Below are 23,359 nucleotides of genomic sequence, written 5' to 3' on the forward strand. Positions count from 1 at the left end.
GACACATCTATCCACGTATGGCAGCTGCCTCTGGGGCGGGATGGTGGGGAACAGCCATGCATAACGCCACATGAGAGCGGCTCACCTCGTACTGAGCTGCAGACGCCTCTTGTGATGTGGTGGGGGGGATACATGAGTGGGGCTCACAGGGGGTGGGGGGTTCACAGAGGGTGGGGGGGCTCCTGCTGGGGGTAACCTGGCACCCAGGTGACACCTCTGGGCTGCAGACAAAGGGGGAGGTGGAGCCTGAGGGGTTTGAATTGGAACTGGGAGTTGGAAGCAGTGAGTCTGGGCTGGGAGAGAGAGAGACAAAGGAGGGGGCCAGGCCCCGGCTCTGGGGGCCCCTCGGGGCCTCCTCTCCCCACATGGATGGGACTGGCTGTCTCTGCTGCCTGCACTGACTCCTCTGTACGACGCTGTGTCCTGTCATCTAATAAACCTGCTGCTCTCCTGCTGAGTGAGAGTCACTCCTGTCTGCGGCTGGGGGCAGAGCCTGGGCACCCCGAACTCCATCACACCTCTGGGGTGGGACAGCGTGGAATGGCTGTGCATAACGCTGCGTGACAGTGGCTCGCCTGGGGCTGAGCTGCAGCTGCCTCTGGGGTGGGACGGCGGGGAACGGCTGTGCATAACGCCGCGTGACAGCGGCTCGCTTGGGGCTGAGCTGCAGCTGCCTCTGGGGTGGGACGGCGGGGAATGGCTGTGCATAACGCTGCGTGAGAGAGGCTCGCCTGGGGCTGAGCTGCAGCTGCCTCTGGGGTGGGACGGCGGGGAACGGCTGTGCATAACGCCGCGTGACAGCGGCTCACTTGGGGCTGAGCTGCAGCTGCCTCTGGGGTGGGACGGCGGGGAATGGCTGTGCATAACGCTGCGTGAGAGAGGCTCGCCTGGGGCTGAGCTGCAGCTGCCTCTGGGGTGGGACGGCGGGGAATGGCTGTGCATAACGCTGCGTGAGAGAGGCTCGCCTGGGGCTGAGCTGCAGCTGCCTCTGGGGTGGGACGGCGGGGAACGGCTGTGCATAACGCCGCGTGACAGCGGCTCGCTTGGGGCTGAGCTGCAGCTGCCTCTGGGGTGGGACGGCGGGGAACGGCTGTGCATAACGCTGCGTGAGAGAGGCTCGCCTGGGGCTGAGCTGCAGCTGCCTCTGGGGTGGGACGGCGGGGAACGGCTGTGCATAACGCCGCGTGACAGCGGCTCGCTTGGGGCTGAGCTGCAGCTGCCTCTGGGGTGGGACGGCGGGGAACGGCTGTGCATAACGCCGCGTGACAGCGGCTCGCCTGGGGCTGAGCTGCAGCTGCCTCTGGGGTGGGACGGCGGGGAACGGCTGTGCATAACGCCACGTGAGAGCGGCTCGCCTCGCGCTGAGCTGCAGCTGCCTCTTGTGCTGTAGTGGGGGGGACCCGTGTGTGTGCATGAGTGGGGCTCACGGGGTGGGGGCTCACAGCTGTTAGGCTCCCAGGTGCCCCAGGCCAGGGACCCCGCTGGAGAGGGGGAAAAGCTGCTGCCAGCACAGCCCCCAGGCCAAGGGGGGCAGAGGGCTGAGGTGCCCCCTCGGCCTGAGCCTGCCTGGCCCTGTGCAGGGTGGGGGCTGGCACGTGGCAGCAGGTGGCACCAGGCATTCAGCTGCTTCAGCCAAGGACCGGGAGAGGTACACTGGCGGCACCTCGGCTCGCAGTGCTGGGGGGGGGCTTGGGGGGGGCAATGAGGGACAGGGGGGCCAGGAGGGGATATGTGGGACACGGGGGGTGCGGGATGGGGGGATGCGGGGGTATGAGGGATGGGGGGGCCGGGAGTGGGGATGAGGGACGTGGGGGGATGCAGGATGGGGGGATGCAGGGGGTATGAGGGACATGGGGTGCAGGATGGGGGATGAGGGACACGGGGTGTGCGGGATGGGGGATGAGGGACACGGGGGTGCAAGAAGGGGGGACGTGGGGGTATGAGAGACATGGGGTGCAGGATGGGGTATGAGGGACACGGGGTGCGGGATGGCGAGACGTGGGGGGTATGAGGGACACGGGGTGCGGGATGGGGGATGAGGGACACGGGGTGCGGGATGGCGGGACGTGGGGGGTATGAGGGACACGGGGTGTGCGGGATGGCGGGACGTGGGGGGTATGAGGGACACGGGGGGTGCGGGATGGGGGATGAGGGACACGGGGGTGCAAGAAGGGGGGACGTGGGGGTATGAGAGACACGGGGTGCAGGATGGGGTATGAGGGACACGGGGTGCGGGATGGCGAGACGTGGGAGGGATGAGGGACACAGGGGGTGCGGGATGGGGGACACGGGGGGTTATTAGGAATGGGGGTGAGGGAGGCGGAGGGAGTTGCCCTTCCCAGGAGCCGGGACGCGGCTTTGTGCGAGCCAGGCCCTGGCTACGCCGGGCGGCGCCTCATTAGCCTTTCGGACCCGCCCCAGCACCGCTGCTCGTCCGGTGCCGCGGGACGCCCCGGGGCTCCTCCCGGACCCGGCGCCGCCACCAAGCGGAGGGACAGACCCCGGGGAGCGACCCCTTTGCGCACGTGACTCCCTGGAGCCGCGCGGGGCTGAGCCCAGACCGGGCCGGGGGCCCCCGCCAAAGCCGCGGCTCTGCCCCGGGGTTACCGGCGCCCCCCGGCCCCGCCTGCACCGAGCCCCTCCGCCACACCCCGACCCCGACCCCGACCCCGACCCCGGATGCAGCGGGTCGGTCCCAGCACGGCGCGTGCTCCCCGGTGCCCCGGGACCGCTCGGACGAGCAGCGGGCGCCCAGCGGGGCGGGGCACTTCCGAGACTCAGGAGCTGGTGGATCAGGCGCGGAGCGCGGCGGGACAGACCCACTTCTCCGGCCGCAGCGGGACACGCGGGACACACGGACACGCGGGGACCCCCGGCCGCACATGCGGGACACGCGGGACACACGGACCCGCGGGGACCCCCGGCCGCACATGCGGGACACGCGGGACACACGGACACGCGGGGACCCCCGGCCGCACATGCGGGACACGCGGGACACACGGACACGCGGGGACCCCCGGCCGCACATGCGGGACACGCGGGGTTCTTACGCTTTAAAGTGCTACTGGGCGGCTTTTTTCTATTATTCAAATGAAGTGTCAGATATGTAAATCGAGGCGCATTTGCATTGCCGATCTCCCTCATTTCCATCTGGGGGGCGTGGCGGAGCCGCCGCCAATAGCCAATCGCCGAGCTACGCGGTCCCCGGAGCGCCGCTAGGGGGCCTGCTCCTCCTAGTCCGCCGGCGGGCGGCGCTCTGTCTCCCACAGCTCTATGGCCTGAGGTCACTTCCTGTTTCCGGGAGACGCTCTTGTTGGCCGGGAAGCTCTATGCTCTGCCGTTAAAGTCCCCGCGCCGGCGGCGGGCGGGTTTTTTCCCCTCCGACGAGCAGGGCCTGAACATGGCGCAGGCTCTGTCGGCGGAGGAGTTCCAGCGGCTGCAGGTGCGGGGACCCAGGCGTCCGGCCCCCCCCAGCCGGCGGAGAACCCAGGCGTCCGGCCCCCCCACCCCTCCCCCCCCCCAGCCGGCGGAGAACCCAGGCGTCCGGCCCCCCCACCCCCCCCCCAACCGGCGGAGAACCCAGGCGTCCGGCCCCCCCCCAGCCGGCGGAGAACCCAGGCGTCCGGCCCCCTCCCCCTCTCCCCCCCCCCCCCCCAGCCGGCGGAGAACCCAGGCGTCCGGCCGCCCGCTCTGACCCCCGCCCCTGTTTGTGCCCAGGCGCAGCTGCTGGAGCTTCGCACCCACAACTACCAACTGTCGGACGAGCTGCGGAAAACCGGCACCGGTATGGGGGGGCTGGGGGTTGGCATTGGGGGTGGGGGGCAGGGGCACTGGGCCCCCTCACATTAGTTGCTCCCCGTGGTCAGCGCTGTGCCCAACTTGCTGTGGGGGGGCTGGGCCGGGCCCCCGTGGCAGTGGTGGGGAGCCTGCAGTCCAGGTGTGGGGCCCTGCCCCATTTCCCACCCCCCACACCACAGGGCTGACCTGGTGTCTTTCCCTACAGAACTGACCAGCCTGCGGCATCGTGTGACCTTCCTGGACAAGGAGCTCGCCAAGGCCCAGAAGGTGTCTGACAGGAGAGGGGCAGCTTGGTCCTCTGCCCCAAGAGCTGTGGCTGGTTGCTCAGGCGCCAACGTGCTTCAGCATTCAGGGCAGGGCAGCTGGGGAACAGCCACATATAACACTGCGTGTCGCTGGCTTACCAGGGGCTGTGATGCAGCCACCTCTGGGGTGGGGCAGCTGGGGAACAGCCACGTATAACACTGCGTGTGGCTGGCTTACCAGGCACTGTGATGCAGCCACCTCTGGGATGGGGCAGCTGGGAAACAGCCACCCATAACGCTGTGTGTGGCTGGCTCACCAGGCACTGCGATGCAGCTGCCTCTGGGCAGTGGGACGGAAGTTCTGACTCAACACCATTGTGAGTTACCGATTTTCTTCTGTTCTGTCCCTCTGCGCAGGCTCTGAGTAAAAGCAAAAAGGCTCAGGTAAGACCCCCGTGGTGACGGAGCAGGAGAGGTGTGGGTGGATAGGGCTGGTCTGTCACCACGGCGTCTGGCCACTTTGCCATCTATACGTGATCGCTCTTGGCATATGGGGCTGGTGCTTTTATCACCACGTTCTGGGTGGGGAAACTGAGGCGTGGCTAAGTGAGCTGAGCGCGGGGGCAGCGGCAGAGCTAGAGAGAGAACGCGGGTGTCCTGGCTCCCAGCCCCGTGCTCTGACCTCTAGAGCCTGCTCTCCTCTCACCACGGGGGAGAGCCCCAGGCTGGTAGCGAGCCCCAGGCTGTGGAGGTCGGAGGACTCGAGCCCAGCAGGGTGACTGAGGGTGTGGGGCTGAGCCCCATCTGTGGGGGAAGTAGGGCAGGCTGGGCCGCCTGGTGTTTTGGCTCTGGGGGGGGGATGTGTCAGTGCCCAGGGCAGTGTGCAGCAGTGGGGTCTCTGGAAGGGGGTGCGAGCAGCCGCCCTGTCCCCTGCAGGAGGTGGAGGCCCTGCTGAGCGAGACAGAGATGCTGCAGAGCAAACTGCACAGCCAGGAGGAGGACTTCCGGCTCCAGAACAGCACCCTCATGCAGGAGCTGTCCAAGGTACCGGGGCGGGGCGGGTCCGCTGGGCGGGGGCAGGGCCGGGGCCGGGGCCGGGGCCGGAAGACCCCTTAACCTCGGCCCCTCCCTGCTGCCCCGGCCCAGCTGTGCTCCCAGATCGAGCAGCTGGAGACAGCCAATAAGCGAATGCAGGAGGAGGGGCCGGCACCTGACGGGGCCCTGGCCCCTGGCCCTGCCCCCGGGGAGCTTCTGCGCCTCCAGGCCGAGAACTCGGCGCTGCAGAAGAACGTGGCAGGTAACTGGGAGCTGGGGTGGGACTGGCAGGTGGGGGAGGGGGGCAGGCCAGGGTGGTAACAGTGTGCTGTAGGTGGGGGGCTGGGGGAGGGACTGGGGCTGGGTGTGCAGAGGCAGGGTGGGGCCGTAACCAGGTATCCCAGCCCTGCAGGAGCGCTGGCAGGAGGGTGTGGGGGGCTGGGGCAGGGCAGGGGCTATTACTGGGTATCCCAGCCCTGCAGGAGCGCTGGCAGGAGGGTGTGGGGGGCTGAGGCAGGGTGTGGGGGGCTGGGGCAGGGCGGGGGCTATTACTGGGTATCCCAGCCCTGCAGGAGCGCTGGCAGAAGGAGACAGCCCAGCAGGCAGAGGGGCAGGGTGATGCCCCCCGGGCCCCAGGCCCCACTGGGGAGGCGGCCATGGGGCAGGTGCCGGACGCCAGCCCCTGCCGGTCGCTGTCCTCCGCGCTGGAGCTGAAGTGGGAGACGGAGCAGGAGGAGAAGCGGCTGCTGAAAGACCAGCTGCAGAACCTGGAGGTCAGGTGGGGGGATGGGCCCGGCTGCGGGGCTGGGAGGGACCCAGTCTGGAGGCTGGGGGGCCGGCCTAGGGAGGGTGTGGGGGGAGGGCCCGGCCCAGTGTCTCCCTTGGCTCTGATCCACCCGGTCTCTCCTCAGATGGCCAAGCAGGCAGAGGTGTCACGGCTACAGGCTGAGCTCAGCAAGGTGAGTGGGGTTCTGGTCCCTGATGTGGGGGGTAGGGCACAATGGGGAGACCCCTTATCCGCCCCTCTCTCCGCAGCTCACCGACAAACTGAAGAAAAAGCAAGAGAGGTAGGAACCCGGACGCCTGGGTTTTCTTGCGGCTGAGGGCTACGGAGGGCTGGGGGCCCGGACGCCTGGGTTCTCTCGTGGCTGAGGGCTACGGGGGGCTGGGGGCCCGGATGCCTGGGTTCTCTCGGGACCGGGAAGGGTGGGCTTGCAGCACTGTCTGTCTCTGTTTGCCAGTTTCCTGCGTCTGCAGATGGAGAAGGAGGTTCTCTACACTGACAGCAGGTGGGTGGGGGCTGCCCAGGGCGCGGTGCCCTCGTGTGCAGTGTTCACGTGGGGCTGGAGCACAGTGGGGCTGTGGTTGGCCTGGGCCCCTGTAGCCAAGTGCAGCCCTGCCCCCAGCTGAGCGCATGCCCAGCTGCTCTGTCTGGCAGGGGGTGGGGGTGGGGGTGGGGGTGGGCACGGGGCGCTAGGGGCCGGGCACGCGTGTGTCTGTTTCTTTCTTTCATTCTGTGTGGCGTAAAGTCAGTGGGAGAAAGTCTGTGTCCTTCCCCCATCCCGTTCGCTCAGACCCAGGACGCCTGGGTTCTCTCCCGGCTCTGAGAGAGTGGGGCTGCGAGCAGAGGGCTGGGACCCCAGACTCCTGCGTTCGTGGAGGGCTGGCTGGTGGTGGGAACAGGGGGCTGGGACGCTGGACTCCTGGGTTCTCGGAGGGCGGGGGGGCTGGTGGTGGGAATGGGGGGTTGGGTGCTTGGACTCCTGGGTTGGCGGGGGGAGGGCTGGCAGCCCGGACTCCTGGGTTCTCGGGGGGGGGCTGGGTGCCCGGACTCCTGGGTTCTCAGGGGGCGGGGGATGGTGGGAATGGGGGATTGGGTGCCCGGACTCCTGGGTTCTCGGGGGGTGGTGGGAATGGGGGGTTGGGTGCCCGGACTCCTGGGTTCTCGGGGGGTGGTGGGAATGGGGGGTTGGGTGCCCGGACTCCTGGGTTCTCGGGGGGCGGGGGGTGGTGGGAACGGGGGGTTGGGTGCCCGGAATCCTGGGTTCTCGGGGGGCAGGGGGTGGTGGGAATGGGGGTTGGGTGCCTGGACTGCTGGGTGCGGGGGGGGGGGTGGGAATGGGGTGTTGGGTGCCCGGACTCCTGGGTTCTCGGAGGGCAGGGGGGGTGGTGGCTGGAATGGGGGCGCGGGGCTGGGTCAGAAGCAAAGTTCACTCCCTGCTCTGCCTGGGGGACCTGGGACTGGTTGGTTGAGGGGAGGGGATGGCAGCCTGAGCCCGGATGCCGGGGTTCTCTGCCCCGGCCATACAACGGGTCCCCCCGCAGGGCCAAGCTGGCGGAGCTGCAGCAACGCAGGGCTGAGGAGCTGCAGGTGCTTCAGATTCACAACCAGGAGCTGCAGCAGGAGGTGCAGGCGGCAGCGCAGGTGAGGGGTGACAGCCGGCATGGGTGGGGCTGGGGCAGCTCAGAGCTGGGGGCAGCGTGGGGCCGGGCCGGTCGAGGGGGCGGAGGCAGTGGGGGGCTGGTCTGGTCCAGGGCAGGGGCAGCGGGGGGCCGGTCCAGGCTGGGGGTCGAGGGGGCAGGGGCAGCGGGGGGCCGGGCCGGGCTGGGGATCGAGGGGGCGGGGGCAGCGGGGAGCCGGTCCTGGCCGGGGGTCGAGGGGGCGGGCGCAGCGGGGGGCCGGTCCTGGCCGGGGGTCGAGGGGGCGGGGGCAGTGGGGGGGGCACGGGGGACGCCCGTGCCGGCCTCCCAACGCCTGCCCCAGCAGAGCGCCGCGGAGGTGCGGGAGCAGCTGCAGAGGCGGGAGAAGGAACACGCCGACGCCCTTCTCGCTCTGCAGGACCAGGTGAGCCCCCAGCTCGACCGTGCAGCCCGGCGGGAATGGGGGAGCAGTGCAATTAGCTGGCTGGCGTGAGGGCCCCCCGGCTTCTCTCCTGGCGCTGGGTGGGCAGGGTCCCCCCCCAAGGTCATGCCAGGGCCATGTTCCACCCCCCAGGATCTGACCATCCCATCCCATCCCAGCCTCAGCAGGGGCCCGGCCCGTGGGGCTGCCGGGCTGACCCTGCTGCTGTTGCCAGCTCTCGGCCGTGCGTCCCTGGGGCTCTGGGCTTGTGCCGGCGCCGTTAATCCCTGGTCCTCCAGGCTGCTGGGACGTCCCCAACCCGCTGGTGCCGCGGCCGGTCCCATGTGGGGCTGCATAAGTCATTGCGCTGGGTCCCCAGCCAAGGTGCGGTTGGCACTGTGGGAGGGCCGGGTGGACCTCCAGGGATGGGCGTTGCTGCCTCTGAGTTGGGCTCCTCGCCCGCTCCCCACAGCTAACCTGCATCTCCCCTTCCTGTGCCCCTCGGCCAGGTGGCTTCCCAGAGCGCCGAGAGCCAGGAGCAAGTGCAGGCCATTCTCTCGGAGAACGACGCCCTGCGAACCAGCCTGGCTGCGCTAGAGCAGGTACCGCTGGGCTGGGCCTGGGGGCTCTGTGGGGCGGTGGCTCTCCCCTGGCCGGCGGGGCTGGGCCCTGGGGGTGCCGTGGGGTCGGAAGGACTGTGTGGCTGCCCAGGGTGGTCACTAACCCCCCCAGGGTGCCGGTTGAGGTCCCACTCCTTATTCACCTGCCTTCTCAGTTGGATTCCTCTGATTCCATCCCAGCCCTGGGGGATTTCTTTGGGGGTTCAGGATTCTTCTTCGCTGTGTGCTCTAAAAGTTCTTGTCCTAGCTGCTGCACGCCAGAGGCGGCTGTATCTCAGCCGGGCTGTCCCCAGGCAGCGTAGTATGTGGCTGTTTTCCAGCCGCCCCGCCCCAGAGGCGGCTGCATCTCATCCCAGCTGATCTGTCCCCAGGCGGTGTTGTGTGGGGCTGTTTTCCGGCCGCCCTGCCCCAGAGGTGGCTGCATCTCTGCCCGGTTGAGCTGTCCCCAGGCGGAGTTGTGTGGGGCTGTTTGCCAGCCACCCTGCCGAGCTGTCCCCAGGCGGTGTTGTGTGTGGCTGTTCGCCAGCCGCCCTGCCCCAGAGGTAGCTGCATCTCATCCCGGCTGAGCTGTCGCCAGGCGGCGTTGCGTGGGGCTGTTTGCCAGCCGCCCCGCCGTGTCCCGCCACAGAGCTGTCCCTGTTTTGATTCACACTGATGCAGCAGAAAGGCACCTGGTGCTGTTGTGCTGAATTTGTGGGTTAGCTCCTTCCTGTGCTGGGCCAGGGCTTTGAAATCGGTTTTTCTCCCTGTGCCTCACGTCTGGTCTCTGCCAACCCCCCGGGGGGGCTGCCTCCCCCTCCGCCCAGCCCCCGCAGACGGGAATTGTGGGGCCGCCCTGGCAGGCGGTGACGGGGAGTCCCCAGCCCCAGCTGCTGAGCTGCCCCTCCCCGCCCCGCCCCGGTCAGATCCAGACGGGCAGGACCCAGGAGCTGAACCTCCTCCGGGAGCAGAGCACAGCACTGGGCCTGGAGCTGCAGCGGCAGCAGAGCGAGATGGAGGCGCTGGCCAGCCAGCGGGACGACCTCAGCTCTCAGCTCCAGGTGGGGAGCGGTGGGGGGTCCCTGCGCTGCCGTGTGGGGCGCTGGTTCGGGGCGGCTGGGGGCTCAGCCAGGGCCGGTTAACGCTGGGGGGGTGGTGGAAGGGTCCCTGCACTGCCTGGGGGTGCTGGTTCGGGGCGGCTGGGGCCTCAGCCAGGGCCAATTAACACTGGGGGGGTGGTTGGGGGGTCCCTGCACTGCCCAGGGGTGCTGGTTCGGGGCGGCTGGGGACTCAGCCAGGGCCAGTTAACACTGGGGGGGTGGTTGGGGGGTCCCTGCACTGCCCAGGGGCGCTGGTTCGGGGCGGCTGGGGACTCAGCCAGGGCCGGTTAACACTGGGGTGGGGGGGGTCCCTGCACTGCCCAGGGGTGCTGGTTCGGGGCGGCTGGGGACTCAGCCAGGGCCAGTTAACACTGGGGGGGTGGTTGGGGGGTCCCTGCACTGCCCAGGGGCGCTGGTTCGGGGCGGCTGGGGGCTCAGCCAGGGCCAGTTAACACTGGGGGGGGGTGGGGGGGTCCCTGCCCTGCCCTGCCCTGCCCTGCCCTGCCCAGGGGCGCTGGTTCGGGGCGGCTGGGGATTCAGCCAGGGCCAATTAACACTGGGGGGGTGATTGGGGGGTCCCTGCACTGCCCAGGGGCGCTGGTTCGGGGCGGCTGGGGATTCAGCCAGGGCCAATTAACACTGGGGGGGTGGTTGGGGGGTCCCTGCACTGCCCAGGGGCGCTGGTTCGGGGCGGCTGGGGGCTCAGCCAGGGCTGGTTAACACTGTGGGGGAGGAGGGATCAGGCGGGCCCAGGTGCCCAGCCAGGGCCTTGTCCCAGGCGTGGAGCTCACGTCTGAGTGGGATTGTTGTGTCCCCCCCAGGAGTCACTCCGAGCCAACAGCCGCCTCCTGGCACAGCTGCAGGAGAGGGGCCAGGAGAGGGAGCGGCTGCAGCTGGACCTGGAAGAGGCCAGGAAGGTGGGCGCTGGGGTTGCTGGGCCATGCTGGGGGAGGGGGCTGGGCACTATGTGGGGTGCGGCAGGGGTCTGGGTATGGGATTGCCAGAAGCAGGGGGCTGGGCAGGTCTCAGGTAGAGGCAGGAGGCAGAGTGTAAAGGCAGTGGGGGGGGCTGGGGGGGGTGGAGCCAGAGGTGGGGGACTGGGTGTGGCAGGGGGGCTGGGCTGGATGCGGTGGGGGGGTGCACTGCGGCCAGAGGTTGCGGGCTGGGTGTGCAGGCAGTGGGGGGTTGGGCGCGGTGGGGCGGGGGCCTGGGCTGGGCGTGCAGGCAGCGGGGGGCCGGGCACGGTGGGGCGGGGGGCTGGGCTGGGCGCTCAGGCACCGGGGGGCCGGGCACGGTGCGGCGGGGCTGGGGGTTGGGCCGGGCTCACAGGCAGCGGGGGACCGGGCGCGGTGGGGCTGGGCTGGGCGCGCAGGCAGCGGGCGGCAGGGCCGGGGGGCTGGGCCGGGCGTGCAGGCAGCGGGGGGCCGGGCACGGTGGGGCCGGGCCGGGTGTGGCAGGCAGCGGGGGGCCGGGCCGGGCGCGGCAGGCAGCGGGGGGCCGGGGGGCCGGGCCGGGCGCGGCAGGCAGCGGGGGGCCGGGGGGCCGGGCCGGGCGCGGCAGGCAGCGGGGGGCCGGGGGGTCGGGCCGGGCGCGCAGGCAGCGGGGGGCCGGGCGCGGCGGGGCAGGGCGCTGACGGCCGGCCGCGTGCGCGCGCGGGCCCCCCCAGAGCGCAGAGAAGCGCAAGGCCATGCTGGACGCCATGGCGGTGGAGACGCAGCAGCAGCGGGGGCGGCACGCGGAGGCGCTGGCGGCGCTGCGGGTGCAGCACGAGAAGGAGGTGCTGGCCGTCCGGGCGCGCTACGAGAAGGAGTTGCGGGAGCTGCACGAGGAGAAGAAGCGCCATGAGGAGGAGCTGCGGACGCAGCTCAAGGAGGAGAAGGTGCTGGGGGGACCCTGTGCTCTGGCCTTTGCCTGTCACAAACACCTGTTCCCTCGCCCCGCCCTAGAGCTGGCTGCATCCCGGTGCTGGGAGCCCATCCCTTGTAGCCCTGGCTGGGGCTCTTCCTCCCATGCCCCCTGGGAGGTGGCTACACTTTATGCCCATCCCAGGGGATGCTGTGTGTGGCTGTCGCTCCCCAAGCCCCAGAGGTGGCTACACCCAGTCCCATGGGGCCTGCTGCTGCTGCCAGAGGGGCTTGCAGTCAGGGTGCCTCTCCCTGCGCCGCAGGCCCGGAGCCAGGAGCTGGAGACCTCACAGCAGACAGTGGCGGAGCTGCGCCTGCAGATCCAGTCCATGGGCAGCGCTAAAGGCTGGTTTGAGCGGCGGCTCAAGGAAGCAGAGGTGGGAAGGTCCCCAGCCCTGCCCTGCCCTGCCCTGCTCTGTCCCTGCCTTGGGGCCAGTGGGGAGCTGGGGCCCCAGAGGGAAGGGCCGCAGGTTCCCCCCTGCACCACTCACCCCCCAAGCCTCTCACCCCGTGCTGCAGGAGCTGATCGAAAAACACCAACGGGCCCACGAAGAAGCACTTCAGGCATGTGAGGAGCAGCACGCTGGGGAGTTGAAGGTACGCGTGGCAGCTGCTCTGCCCCTTGGTCAGTGTCGTACGTGGCTGTTCCCAGCTGCTCCATCCCAGAGCTGGCTGCATCTCAGGCCCATGTGAGCCATTGCTGGGTGGTGGCATACATGGCTGTTCCCAGCTGCTTCACCCCAGAGCTGGCTGCATCTCAGGCCCATGTGAGCCATTGCTGGGTGACAGTGTATATGGTTGTGTCACGGAGTGTGGGGTCCCCCAGCCCTGCCCCCCACTCGCAGGCAGACGTGACTCTCACTCAGCAGGGAAAGCAGTTGGGTTGTGGGGCGACAAGGACACAGCGCAGATTCCAGGAGCCCTCGGTACCATGCACCTTGAGGCCGGGGTCTGGGGGGGGTCCTGCTTCTTGTGTTCCTTCCCAGCTTCCAACTACTCAGTTCCCATGGAAACCAGCCGGGTCCCTCCTCCCTTCTTTGTCTTGTTGCCCAGGGAACAAAGGTGTCACCTGGTTGCCTAGGTTACAAAGAGCAGGGCCTTCCATTGCTTCGGTGCTGCTCGTCCCCCCTCGCCACACTGAGCAGGGTCGCTGGGCCAGTGACTGCCCACCCCGCCCGCTGCCACATCTTACTCCTCCACCACAGGAGCTGGTGTTGGCCCCTGTCGTGCTGCAGCCAGGCCAGGGTGAGCGCTCGGTTACACGGTGAAACGCCGGCCAAACCGGTACGGCTGCAGCTTCCCCAGAGCGCCCCCATGGCCAGGCACCCCTTCTCCACAGCCGCCGAGCTCTGCTTCTGGGGCAGCAGCCTCCAACTCAGGGGTGCGGCGGGGCATCTCTCCCCCTCGTCGTTCACCTGCATTCTCACGGTCCCGCCTCTGAGGCATCGGTGACCACCCCGAAGGGCTTGCCCAAGTCTGGGTTCGCCAGCACTGGGGCCCTGCCCAGGGCCTCCGGCCAACCAGAAAGCCCCTGCACTGCCCAGTCCAGACCACCTTGTCTGGCTTGCCCTTTGTCAGGGCTGACACGAAGGTGCAGGGAAAGGTGCGTGGTACAGGGTAGTGCTGGCTGACATGAAGATACAGGGTAGTGCCGGCTGACACGAAGGTACAGGGAAAGGTGGGAGGTGCAGGTTAGTGCTGGCTGATATGAAGGTACACAGAAAGGTGGGAGGTACAGGGTAGTGCCAGCTGACACGAAGGTACAGGGTAGTGCTGGCTGACATGAAGGTACAGGGAAAGGTAGGAGGTACAGGGTAGTGCCGGCTGACACAAAGGCACAGGGAAAGGTGGGAGGTACAGGGTAGTGCCGGCTGACACAAAGGCACAGGGAAAGGTGGGAGGTACAGGGTAGTGCCGGCTGACACAAAGGCACAGGGAAAGGTAGGAGGTACAGGGTAGTGCCGGCTGACACGAAGGTACAGGGAAAGGTGGGAGGTACAGGGTAGTGCTGGCTGATATGAAGGTACAGGGGAAGGTAGGAGGTACAGGGTAGAGCCGGCTCACATGAAGGTACAGGGAAAGGTGGGAGGTACAGGGTAGTGCTGGCTGACACAAAGGCACAGGGAAAGGTGGGAGGTACAGGGTAGTGCCGGCTGACACGAAGGTACAGGGAAAGGTAGGAGGTACAGGGTAGTGCCGGCTGACACGAAGGTACAGGGAAAGGTGGGAGGTGCAGGGTAGTGCTGGCTGACACGAAGGCACAGGGAAAGGTGGGAGGTGCAGGTTAGTGCTGGCTGATATGAAGGTACAGGGAAAGGTAGGAGGTACAGGGTAGTGCCGACTGACACGAAGGTACAGGGAAAGGTGGGAGGTGCAGGGTAGTGCTGGCTGACACGAAGGCACAGGGAAAGGTGGGAGGTGCAGGTTAGTGCTGGCTGATATGAAGGTACAGGGAAAGGTGGGAGGTACAGGGTAGTGCCGGCTGACACGAAGGTACAGGGAAAGGTAGGAGGTACAGGGTAGTGCCGGCTGACACGAAGGTACAGGGAAAGGTGGGAGGTGCAGGGTAGTGCTGGCTGACACGAAGGCACAGGGAAAGGTGGGAGGTGCAGGTTAGTGCTGGCTGATATGAAGGTACAGGGAAAGGTGGGAGGTACAGGGTAGTGCCGGCTGACACGAAGGCACAGGGAAAGGTGGGAGGTGCAGGTTAGTGCCGGCTGACACGAAGGCACAGGGAAAGGTGGGAGGTACAGGGTAGAGCCGGCTGACACGAAGGTACAGGGAAAGGTAGGAGGTACAGGGTAGTGCCGGCTGACACGAAGGTACAGGGTAGAGCCGGCTGACACGAAGGCACAGGGAAAGGTGGGAGGTACAGGGTAGTGCCGGCTGACACGAAGGCACAGGGAAAGGTAGGAGGTACAGGGTAGAGCCGGCTGACACGAAGGTACAGGGTAGTGCCGGCTGACACGAAGGTACAGGGAAAGGTGGGAGGTACAGGGTAGTGCCGGCTGACACGAAGGTACAGGGAAAGGTGGGAGGTACAGGGTAGTGCCGGCTGACACGAAGGTACAGGGAAAGGTGGGAGGTACAGGGTAGTGCCGGCTGACACGAAGGCACAGGGAAAGGTAGGAGGTACAGGGTAGTGCCGGCTGACACGAAGGCACAGGGAAAGGTAGGAGGTACAGGGTAGTGCCGGCTGACACGAAGGCACAGGGAAAGGTGGGAGGTGCAGGTTAGTGCTGGCTGATAGGAAGGTACAGGGAAAGGTGGGAGGTGCAGGTTAGTGCTGGCTGATAGGAAGGTACAGGGAAAGGTGGGAGGTGCAGGGTAGAGCCGGCTGACATGAAGGTACAGGGTTGCTGTGCTGCTGGCTGTGAGCCTGACTTGCTGAGGCGGTGGAGCATCAGGCTTTTCGCCTGAGGGCCCAGGGTTCAAGACCGCCTCTGCAGCTGGGCACCCCTCTGGGGCCTCTGTCTGGGAACGTGGGGCTCTGGGCCTGTCTGTGCCCCTTCTGCCCACAGCAGTCACAGCCCGGGCCTTGTTGTGTCCCTTGGCTCGGCTCACCCGCTCTGGCCTTGGCGGTCTGCCTTGGGCGGGTGAGGGGTTTACTGGAGTACCCCTGCTGGGGGGCCCAGGGCGACCCTCTTCTGCACCGCTGCGTCCCGGTCCCCCGGGCGTTCCCCATTGCCCCGGAGCATCTGTCTGTAAACTGAGGGTCCTTCGGCTTCCGGTCCGGCAGCCGCGCGCTCAGGTCGGGCGGGCAGAGCTCACGCAGCTTTTCCAGCACCAGCCGATCAACCAGTCCTCTGGGGCCCGGGCCCTGCCCCGTGTGCCCGCTGGCGGCAGCGCTGTTCCCCCTGCCGTGCCAGTGCCTGGCAGGTCTCCCACGGGTGCCCCTCGGGGCTCAGCCCGAGCTCGCTCAGCAGGGAGCAGCGCCGCATCCCCGCCTTGTAGCCCATGCGCCTGGGGGGGTCCTGCCCCCTTTGAATGGGGCCGCGAGCGCAGGGAAGAGCTCCAGCAAGTCTGGGCAGTTTCTTTGGCCCTCGGTTCTGCCATCGGTCGCCCATGCTGCCGCTGCCTCTCGCCAGCCTGCCAGGCGTGTTCCTGCTCTGCCGGGCCTGCAACTTGAGCAGCACATGGGGGGAGCCGCGACCGAGCAAGGGGTTTCCGGTGGTCCTGGGGTTCGCACTGCTGCCCCAGCCCCTTCCTGGCCCTCAGCTGGGCAGGGACCGGGAGTCTCCATGCAGGGATGGGCCCCAGCTCCATGAACGCTGCTTTTCTTCCAGCCGAGCGAGGAGCTGGGCCTTGGTGGATTTCCCGCTGGGCAGCCCTCTGGCCTTGCATAACTGACAACGGGAGGCCTTTCTAAGGAGCCAGTCACAGGCCTTCTCCCTGCTGGTCCCAGGGTGCAGCCCCAGCATCCCTCGGCACCTTGGGGTCACACCTGCCGGTCCCAGTGCACGCCAGGGTAACCAGTGACCCCACCTGAGGAGCAGTTCAACTGCAGGCCTTCTGTCTCCACAAATGGCGCCTGGCTCCTGCCGGCCTCCTTTCTTCCTCTGGTGCCTTCAAACCGCGCACCCCTCCTGGGTCCTGGGGAACAGAAGTGGCCCAGCTCCTTGTAACCCGGGTGACACATCCCTGCCCTGGAGCAGAGGCAGCCCTGGTAGCCTGCGTCCGCACAAAGGATGCGTGCGCACCTGTAGCACTGTAAAGACTAACAACGTAATTTATTAGGCTATGAGCTGCTTTGTCACAGGCTGCTCCCATCTGCCCTGCCCCAGAGCTGGCTGCACTCTATGGGCAGCATAATATGTGGCTGCTCCTGGCTGCCCTGCCCCAGAGCTGGCTGCATCTCAACACCAGGCGAGCCTGCTGTGATGGAATAGGGTGTGTATGTGAGAGAGAGAGAGTGCAAGCAGCAGCTCTCCCAGGCTGGGGCAGACCCCCCTGGGGCTGTACCCTAAGCTGCCAGGTAACACCTCTGGCGGGAACTGAGCTGGGTTTGAATTGGAGGCAGCAATTGGAAGCTGGGGGAGAGTTGGAAAGAGCCAGCCTGTGCAGAGGGGAGGCTAGACCCCAGCTGGGGCACCCCGGGGCGCCTCTCCCTAGCAGGGGTTGGAATGACTGTCTCTGCTGGCTGTACTGATACCTCTGTGCTGAGCTGCGCCTTTGTCGCCTGATCAACTTCCTGTTCTACTTGCTGAGTGAGAGTCACTCCTGCCTGTGGACGGGGTGCAGAGCTTAGGGAACCCTGAACCCCATTGCACCTTCCACGGGCAGCGTTATGTGCAGCTGCTCCCAGCTGCCCTGCCCCAGAGCTGGCTGCATCTCTGGCTGCTATGGGAGAGGCGCCCCTGTAGTTAATCCCTTCCCACTTGTCACTCCCACAGCTGAAGGGCCAAGAGATTGAAGCTGCCCGAGAGGAGCTGCGGGAGGCCGAGAGCTCGCGGGACAGACACCTGGAGACAATCAGCCAGCTCCGTCAGGTGGGTGCGTCACCCCTCTTGTGCCAGCTGCGGCCCCACCAGGTTCCCTGTATGGGGCTGATGCTGACGGGCGTCTCCTCCAGGAGGTGAAGGACACAGTGGATGAACAGCGCATCCTGGAGAAGAAAGGCAGCACTGTTGTGAGTGGCTGCAAGTCGCGGCTCCCCCGTAGCCGCTGCCCCCCGAGTCCCGCCCCCCATAGCCGCTGCCCCCCTTGAGTCACAGCTCCTTCGCCCCCCATAGCCGCTGCCCCCCTTGAGTCACAGCTCCTTCGCCCCCCATGTAACTGCCCCCCGAGTCCCGCCCCCCATAGCCGCTGCCCCCCTTGAGTCACAGCTCCTTCACCCCCCATAGCCGCTGCCCCCCTTGAGTCACAGCTCCTTCGCCCCCCATGTAACTGCCCCCCGAGTCCCGCCCCCCATAGCCGCTGCCCCCCTTGAGTCACAGCTCCTTCGCCCCCCATGTAACTGCCCCCCGAGTCCCGCCCCCCATAGCCGCTGCCCCCCTTGAGTCACAGCTCCTTCGCCCCCCATAGCCGCTGCCCCCCTTGAGTCACAGCTCCTTCGCCCCCCATAGCCGCTGCCCCCCTTGAGTCACAGCTCCTTCGCCCCCCATGTAACTGCCCCCCGAGTCCCGCCCCCCATAGCCGCTGCCCCCCTTGAGTCACAGCTCCTTCGCCCCCCATAGCCGCTGCCCCCCTTGAATCACAGCTCCTTCGCCCCCCATGTAACTGCCCCCTGAGTCCCGCCCCCCATAGCCGCTGCCCCCCTTGAGTCACAGCTCCTTCGCCCCCCATGTAACTGCTGCCCCCCTTGAGTCACAGCTCCTTCACCCCCCATAGCCGCTGCCCCCCTTGAGTCACAGCTCCTTCGCCCCCCATAGCCGCTGCACCCCTTGAGTCACAGCTCCTTCATCCCCCATAGCCGCTGCCCCCCTTGAGTCACAGCTCCTTCGCCCCCCATGTAACTGCTGTGCCCCCCCAAGTCCCGGTTCCTTCCATTGTACCTGTTGCAGCCCCCCCCGCCCTTTGATCCTAGGAGTCCTGATCCCCGAGTCCTCCAGAGCCCCCTCACTACCCCCGAGTCCCAGCCCTTGTGTAGCTGCAGCACCTCCCCTGCTGTCCCCCCACCCCCCAGTTGCAGGCACTTTCTGGCTCACCAGCTCCCCCTGTAACCAGCGTACACCCTGAGTAACTGCTTCTTCCACATGTGATGGAGTAGGGGGAGTGCCTGTGTGAGTCAGGCTGGATGTCCGAGGCAAGCAGCAGCTCCCAGTGGCTAAGGGTGACCCTGGGGCTGCAACTGGCAGGTAACACCTCTGCCTGAACAAAGAGCAGGGAGGAGCCGAGCTGGTTGTTTGAATCGGGGGCTGCAGTTAGAGGCTGGGGGAAGGGAGAGCTGGGGGGCAGCCAGCCTGAGGAGGGGGAAGCGACACCCCAGAGGGGCCCCCTCGGGCTCCTCTCCCCAGGACGGGTTGGAGGGACTGTCTCTGGCTGCTGTGCTGACGCTTCTGGGAGAAACTGGCCTCTGTTGCCTACTAAACCTCCTGTTGTGCCTGCTGAGTGAGACTCTCTCCTGCCAGCGGACGGGGTGCAGTGCAGGGGGACCCCGAACCCCATCACACCCCACACCCCGGGAGCTGCCATCTCTTCTTGGGACCCAGGAGTCCGGGTTCCCCACTCCCTGCAAGCCAGCACAGAGCTCAGGTGCTGCCCCTGCATTGCTGCAGTCGGCGGCTGGCACCTCAGGGCCCCTCCCCCGCTGCTGAGTGCCAACGCGGGGGGGTGCATGAGGCAGCACCCCCCTAGTCCAGCACCACAGCAACATGGTGCCCCCAGACTCCCTCCCTGCCTGCCCCGCTCCCAGGGCACTGCCCCAGTGCTGCACACGGCCGTGCCAGCTCCTCTGTCCCGGCCTCCTTCCCTGAAGCTCAAGGACCTAAAGCGGCAGCTGCAGCTGGAGAGGAAGCGGGCGGACAAGCTGCAGGAGCGGCTGCAGGACGTCCTGACCAACAGCAAGACCCGGACCGGTGAGTGGGGCTGGGCCTGGCTCAGAGGGCTGGGGATGGGGGCAGGGAACGGCCCCTCTGGGGTTGGGGGCTCCATCTGGCCCAGGGAGCCGGGAACGGGGCACAGGACTTCCCCTCACATTTCTTCCACTGCCAAAGGGTTCAGAGCCCTCCCCAAGCTCCTTTTCCAAGTATGGCTCAGCGCCGGGTCCCTGTGTACAGGCTGCTGCGCCCCAGAGGTGGGCAAGGACCCGGCGCTGAGATGCGCCCACCTCTGGGGCGCAGCAGCCTGTACACAAGGACCCTCACCTGGCGCTGGGACGTGCCCACCTCTGGGGTGGGCCAGCTGGGGGAGAGCTCCTCAGCCAATCGGTGGTTGCCTTAAGCTCCAGTCTGCTGTTCCCTCCCCCACCACTGGGGGAAGCCCGATGGGTCTTCAGTTCCCGGGGGTTCTTGGCTTGACCGCTCTCCTCCCGTGTCCCAGTCTCGTTGCTCTGAATCTGCAGGCCCCTCCCCGGGAGCCCTCAGGCAGAGCCCCTGGCTGGGGGTAGACTCTCTTCCCCCAGCCTGGCTCGCGTCACTAGGGGCCTGATTGCTCTCTGTAGACGTGTCCCCAGTGCTGGGTGAGCCAACCCCCTGCGGTGTTCTATGCGGCTGTTCCCCACTGCCCTGCCCCAGAGGTAACTGCATCTCAGCGCCAGGCAGGCTGGCCCCTGGGCATTTTCTCACTGCTCAGGCTGTGAATTGTTCCCTTCGGGTAGGGGGTTTCCCCAGGGAACACTGGGGGGAAGGGGAAGATAAGGGAGTTTGGTTTTGCAGGGGTTCCCTTGCTGAGCTGTTCCAAGCAGTGGGAGTTTGGGGGTACTGGGAGCCAGGACACCTGGGTTCTATCTGTGACAAGGGGGGGGGGCGAGCCCGGACTCCTGGGTTCTGTGCCCAGCTTGGGGTGGGAGGAACGGGGTCTCGTCAAGAGGAGGAGGGGCGAGCCCGGACTCCTGGGTTCTCCACCTGGCGCCGCAGGGATTGAGGAGCTGGGTCTGGCGGAGATCAGCTCCCCCAGCCGGGGGCAGACGGGAGACAGCAGCAGCATCTCCTCGTTCAGCTACCGGGAGATCATGAAGGAAGGCTCAGGGCCCGGCAGCACCAAGGTAAGGGGCGGGGCTTCCTGCTTGGGGGCAGGGCCTCTTGGGCCAAGCCCCACCCCCGACTAGCATTCCCAAAGGGGCGGGGCCTAATCCTCACTTTCCAAGTCCCCTCCCTCCCTGGCTAGCTCTACCCTGGTGCCTAGGCCCTGCCCTGTCCTGTCCTGTCCCCTCTGCCCCCCAGTCCAACACTGGGAGCCCCCAGTCCCAGCGCCCCGCAGAGCTGTCAGACGAGGAGGTCACAGAGCTCTTCCAGCGCCTGGCCGAGACCCAGCAGGAGAAGTGGCTGCTGGAGGAAAAGGTGCGAGCCCTGCCCGGGGGCGCTGCAGAGGGAGGGGGGGCTGGCAGGGAGATGGCAGGGCTGGGGAGGCTGGGGGGCAGAGGAGAGAAGGCAGGGCTGGGGGGGGCGAGGGCTGCAGGGGGCCGGCAGGGCTGGGGGGGGCGAGGGCTGCAGGGGGCCGGCAGGGCGGCTGGGGTGGGGGGCGAGGGCTGCAGGGGGCCGGCAGGGCGGCTGGGGGGGGCGAGGGCTGCAGGGGGCCGGCAGGGCGGCTGGGGTGGGGGGCGAGGGCTGCAGGGGGCCGGCAGGGCGGCTGGGGTGGGGGGCGAGGGCTGCAGGGGGCCGGCAGGGCTGGGGGGGGCGAGGGCTGCAGGGGGCCGGCAGGGCGGCTGGGGGGGGGGGGCGAGGGCTGCAGGGGGCCGGCAGGGCGGCTGGGGTGGGGGGCGAGGGCTGCAGGGGGCCGGCAGGGCGGGTGGGGGGGGGCGAGGGCTGCAGGGGGCCGGCAGGGCGGCTGGGGGGGGGAGCGAGGGCTGCAGGGGTCCGGCAGGGCTGGGGGGGGCGAGGGCTGTGCAGAGGAGGCTGGGGGACAGTGCCGGTCTGGGGGGTGGGGACAAGGGGAAGCACCCGGTGCCTCTGATGCCCCCGGCAGGTGAAGCACCTGGAGGTGAGCAGCGCCTCGATGGCGGAGGACCTGTGCCGGAAGAGCGCCATCATCGAGACCTACGTGATGGACAGCCGCATCGGTGGGTGCCGGGCAGGGGTGGTCAAAGGCCCCGGCTGTGCTGGAGGGTTGGGGTCAGCTCCTCTGCCCCACAGCATGCTGGGAGATCCCTGCCCCTCGGTGGGGCGGGGAGTCGCATGGGCTGTGACTGCTCACCCTGAGCCCCACCAGAGCACCATTAGTCTGGCCCCCTTGGCATTATGGGCGGCTGTTCCCAGCTGCCCTGCCCCAGAGGTGGCCGCATTTCCATGCAGTTCAGTGTTATACAGCAACCCCCGAGTTGTGCCTTCCTCGCAACCCTCCATAAGTCAGGGGGACCCTGGGGAGCCGGGCGCCAGCCAGCAGCGCCTGGTCGCTTTCCCGCTCAGCGGCTGCTGCTGCGGGCAGAGGGGCCCTGCCCCGTGTCCCTCCTCCACCCCCAGGGGCCAGGCTTGGGAGTGGGGTAACTGATCAGCTGCTGCTGTGGGCAGAGGGGCCCTGCCCCCCTGGGGGACAGGCTCGGGAGCTGGCTAGGGCCCAGGATTTCGGGCTACGATTCCCAGGCACGGGGCCCGCGCCTGCCACTGGTTACTGGGCGCAGCTGTTTCCAGGCGCTGGGATGCCCCTTCCTGCTGCTCTGCAGGGCTGGCGCCTGTTTGCTTGCCTGCTCCCTCCAGCCTGGGTCACCGTGGGCCAGAGCTGGCTCTGGGCATCCATCCAGCCTGGCTCAGGTCCCCCTACCTCCCTGCAGTCTGCTACTGGGTGTCTCCTGCCCGGGGCAGTAGGGGCTGGCCAGGGGGCACATGCCCCTTCTTTGGGGGTGGGGGTTCAGCTGCCACAGCAGTTTCCCACAAGCCCCATATGCTGCAGAACCCCAAATTGGTGGGTCAGTGGTCTGGCCCCCACCTTCGGGCTGGCATGTGGCTAGTCACACCCTGGGGAGATGCAGCGACTTCTGGGGAAGGGCTGCATGGAGATGGCTCCCAAGGGGGCATGTCTGCGGGGACAGCTGCACCCAACGCTGCAGGCACTGCAGCCAGCTCAGGGGTGAAGTGAGACAGGTGGGGCTGGGAGCGAGCGGCTGCGGGGCTGTGCCCCTGCAGGAAGGGCACAGAGCCCCGGTATAAATAGCTGCTGTGGGGTCGTGTTCCCTGGCTTGGCAGCCTGCAGCTCCAGCTGTGAATGTTTCATGAGGGCTAAAAATACCTCCTGCTCACCTTCCCTGTCATTGTTCCTCCCTCAGTGGCTGGGGGAGTTCCTGGCTCTCAGCCCCTGACCCCACTGGGGGGAGAACCCAGGAGTCCAGGGGCAGAACGAAGGGGGTTCTGCACCACCCTAGCAGCACCCGCGGCCAGCTCGGGCCTCTGCTCATCCGCTGGGCGGCTGCCCAGCTCAGCTCGGCTCCCAGGGAGCCCTGCTCCAGCACTGGGGAGAGAGCCCCACAGGCCAGCCAGGACTGCTGGGTCCCATCTGTGCTGCTTGCCCCCGTGCAGACGTCTCGGCGGCCCACGGGCCCCTGGAGCGCAGCAGCCTGGGCAGTGTGCTACGCGACCTGGTGAAGCCGGGCGACGAGAACGTGCGGGAGATGAACAAGAAGCTGCAGAACATGCTGGAGGAGCAGCTCACCAAGAACATGCACCTGCAGAAGGTTGGGGGCGGGGCCGGGGGCCCCGAGGCAGAGCGGGGCACTCGGACTCCTGGGTTCTCTGCCCCTCACCTCCATCTCTGCTCTCTTCCAGCACCTGGAGGTCCTGTCCCAGGAGATCGTGAGGCTCAGCAAGGAGTGCACCCCCCTGCCCCTGGCCTCCCCACTCGAGGCCGATCCCCCCCACTGAGCCCCGCCCCCGGCGCTGGCCATGTGCCCTTGTTCTAATGGCTGTCTCTCCCCCTGCCCTCCACGTACCGTGGGGGACCTTGACCGCCTGGCTGCTCACCTGCCCCCCGTCAGGCACTTCACCCACCCCCCTTTTCTGCCCTCATATCACCCGCATGTGCCCCACGTGCAGCTGCACCAGGGGGTGGCCCCCACTGCTCTGTCTGTGCTGCGCGGGGGGCCCAGTGCTGTCTCCTGACTGCACTTGGCCCCGGGTGGGGGGCTATTTAACATGTCCGTGACTTGTACCATGCTGCACGGCGGAGACAATAAAGAAATGGGCTCTTCCCTGGCTGCTCCCTCTGTGGTGTTGGGGGGCTGGGCCGGCGTGTGGCGGGGGGTGCAGGG

General features: G+C 67.7%; 1 protein-coding gene across 4 annotated transcripts; it reads left to right on the forward strand.

The window, feature by feature from the left end:
• The first annotated feature begins 3,311 nt into the window (after positions 1-3,311).
• Positions 3,312-23,299, forward strand: GRIPAP1 (GRIP1 associated protein 1). 4 transcript variants are annotated; one of them, XM_075017411.1, is made up of 26 exons: positions 3,312-3,442; positions 3,718-3,784; positions 4,004-4,065; positions 4,461-4,487; positions 4,980-5,087; positions 5,190-5,340; positions 5,643-5,851; positions 5,990-6,037; positions 6,114-6,145; positions 6,320-6,367; positions 7,404-7,503; positions 7,843-7,923; positions 8,430-8,522; positions 9,446-9,580; positions 10,441-10,536; positions 11,286-11,498; positions 11,787-11,900; positions 12,043-12,120; positions 16,917-17,012; positions 17,096-17,152; positions 18,941-19,040; positions 20,040-20,167; positions 20,346-20,462; positions 21,088-21,181; positions 22,632-22,786; positions 22,878-23,299. In XM_075017411.1, exons 1-26 carry the CDS (start codon positions 3,401-3,403, stop codon positions 22,971-22,973), a joined length of 2,547 nt encoding a protein of 848 aa, XP_074873512.1. In that variant the 5' UTR covers positions 3,312-3,400; the 3' UTR covers positions 22,974-23,299. The 4 variants fall into 4 exon arrangements, with proteins under 4 accessions (XP_074873512.1, XP_074873513.1, XP_074873514.1 ...); XM_075017412.1 differs by having other exon boundaries at positions 7,846-7,923; XM_075017413.1 differs by lacking the exon at positions 6,320-6,367.
• The last annotated feature ends 60 nt before the right edge of the window (positions 23,300-23,359 follow it).

The sequence above is a fragment of the Carettochelys insculpta genome, chromosome 22, assembly GCF_033958435.1.
Source record: "Carettochelys insculpta isolate YL-2023 chromosome 22, ASM3395843v1, whole genome shotgun sequence".
Taxonomy (NCBI): domain Eukaryota; kingdom Metazoa; phylum Chordata; order Testudines; family Carettochelyidae; genus Carettochelys; species Carettochelys insculpta.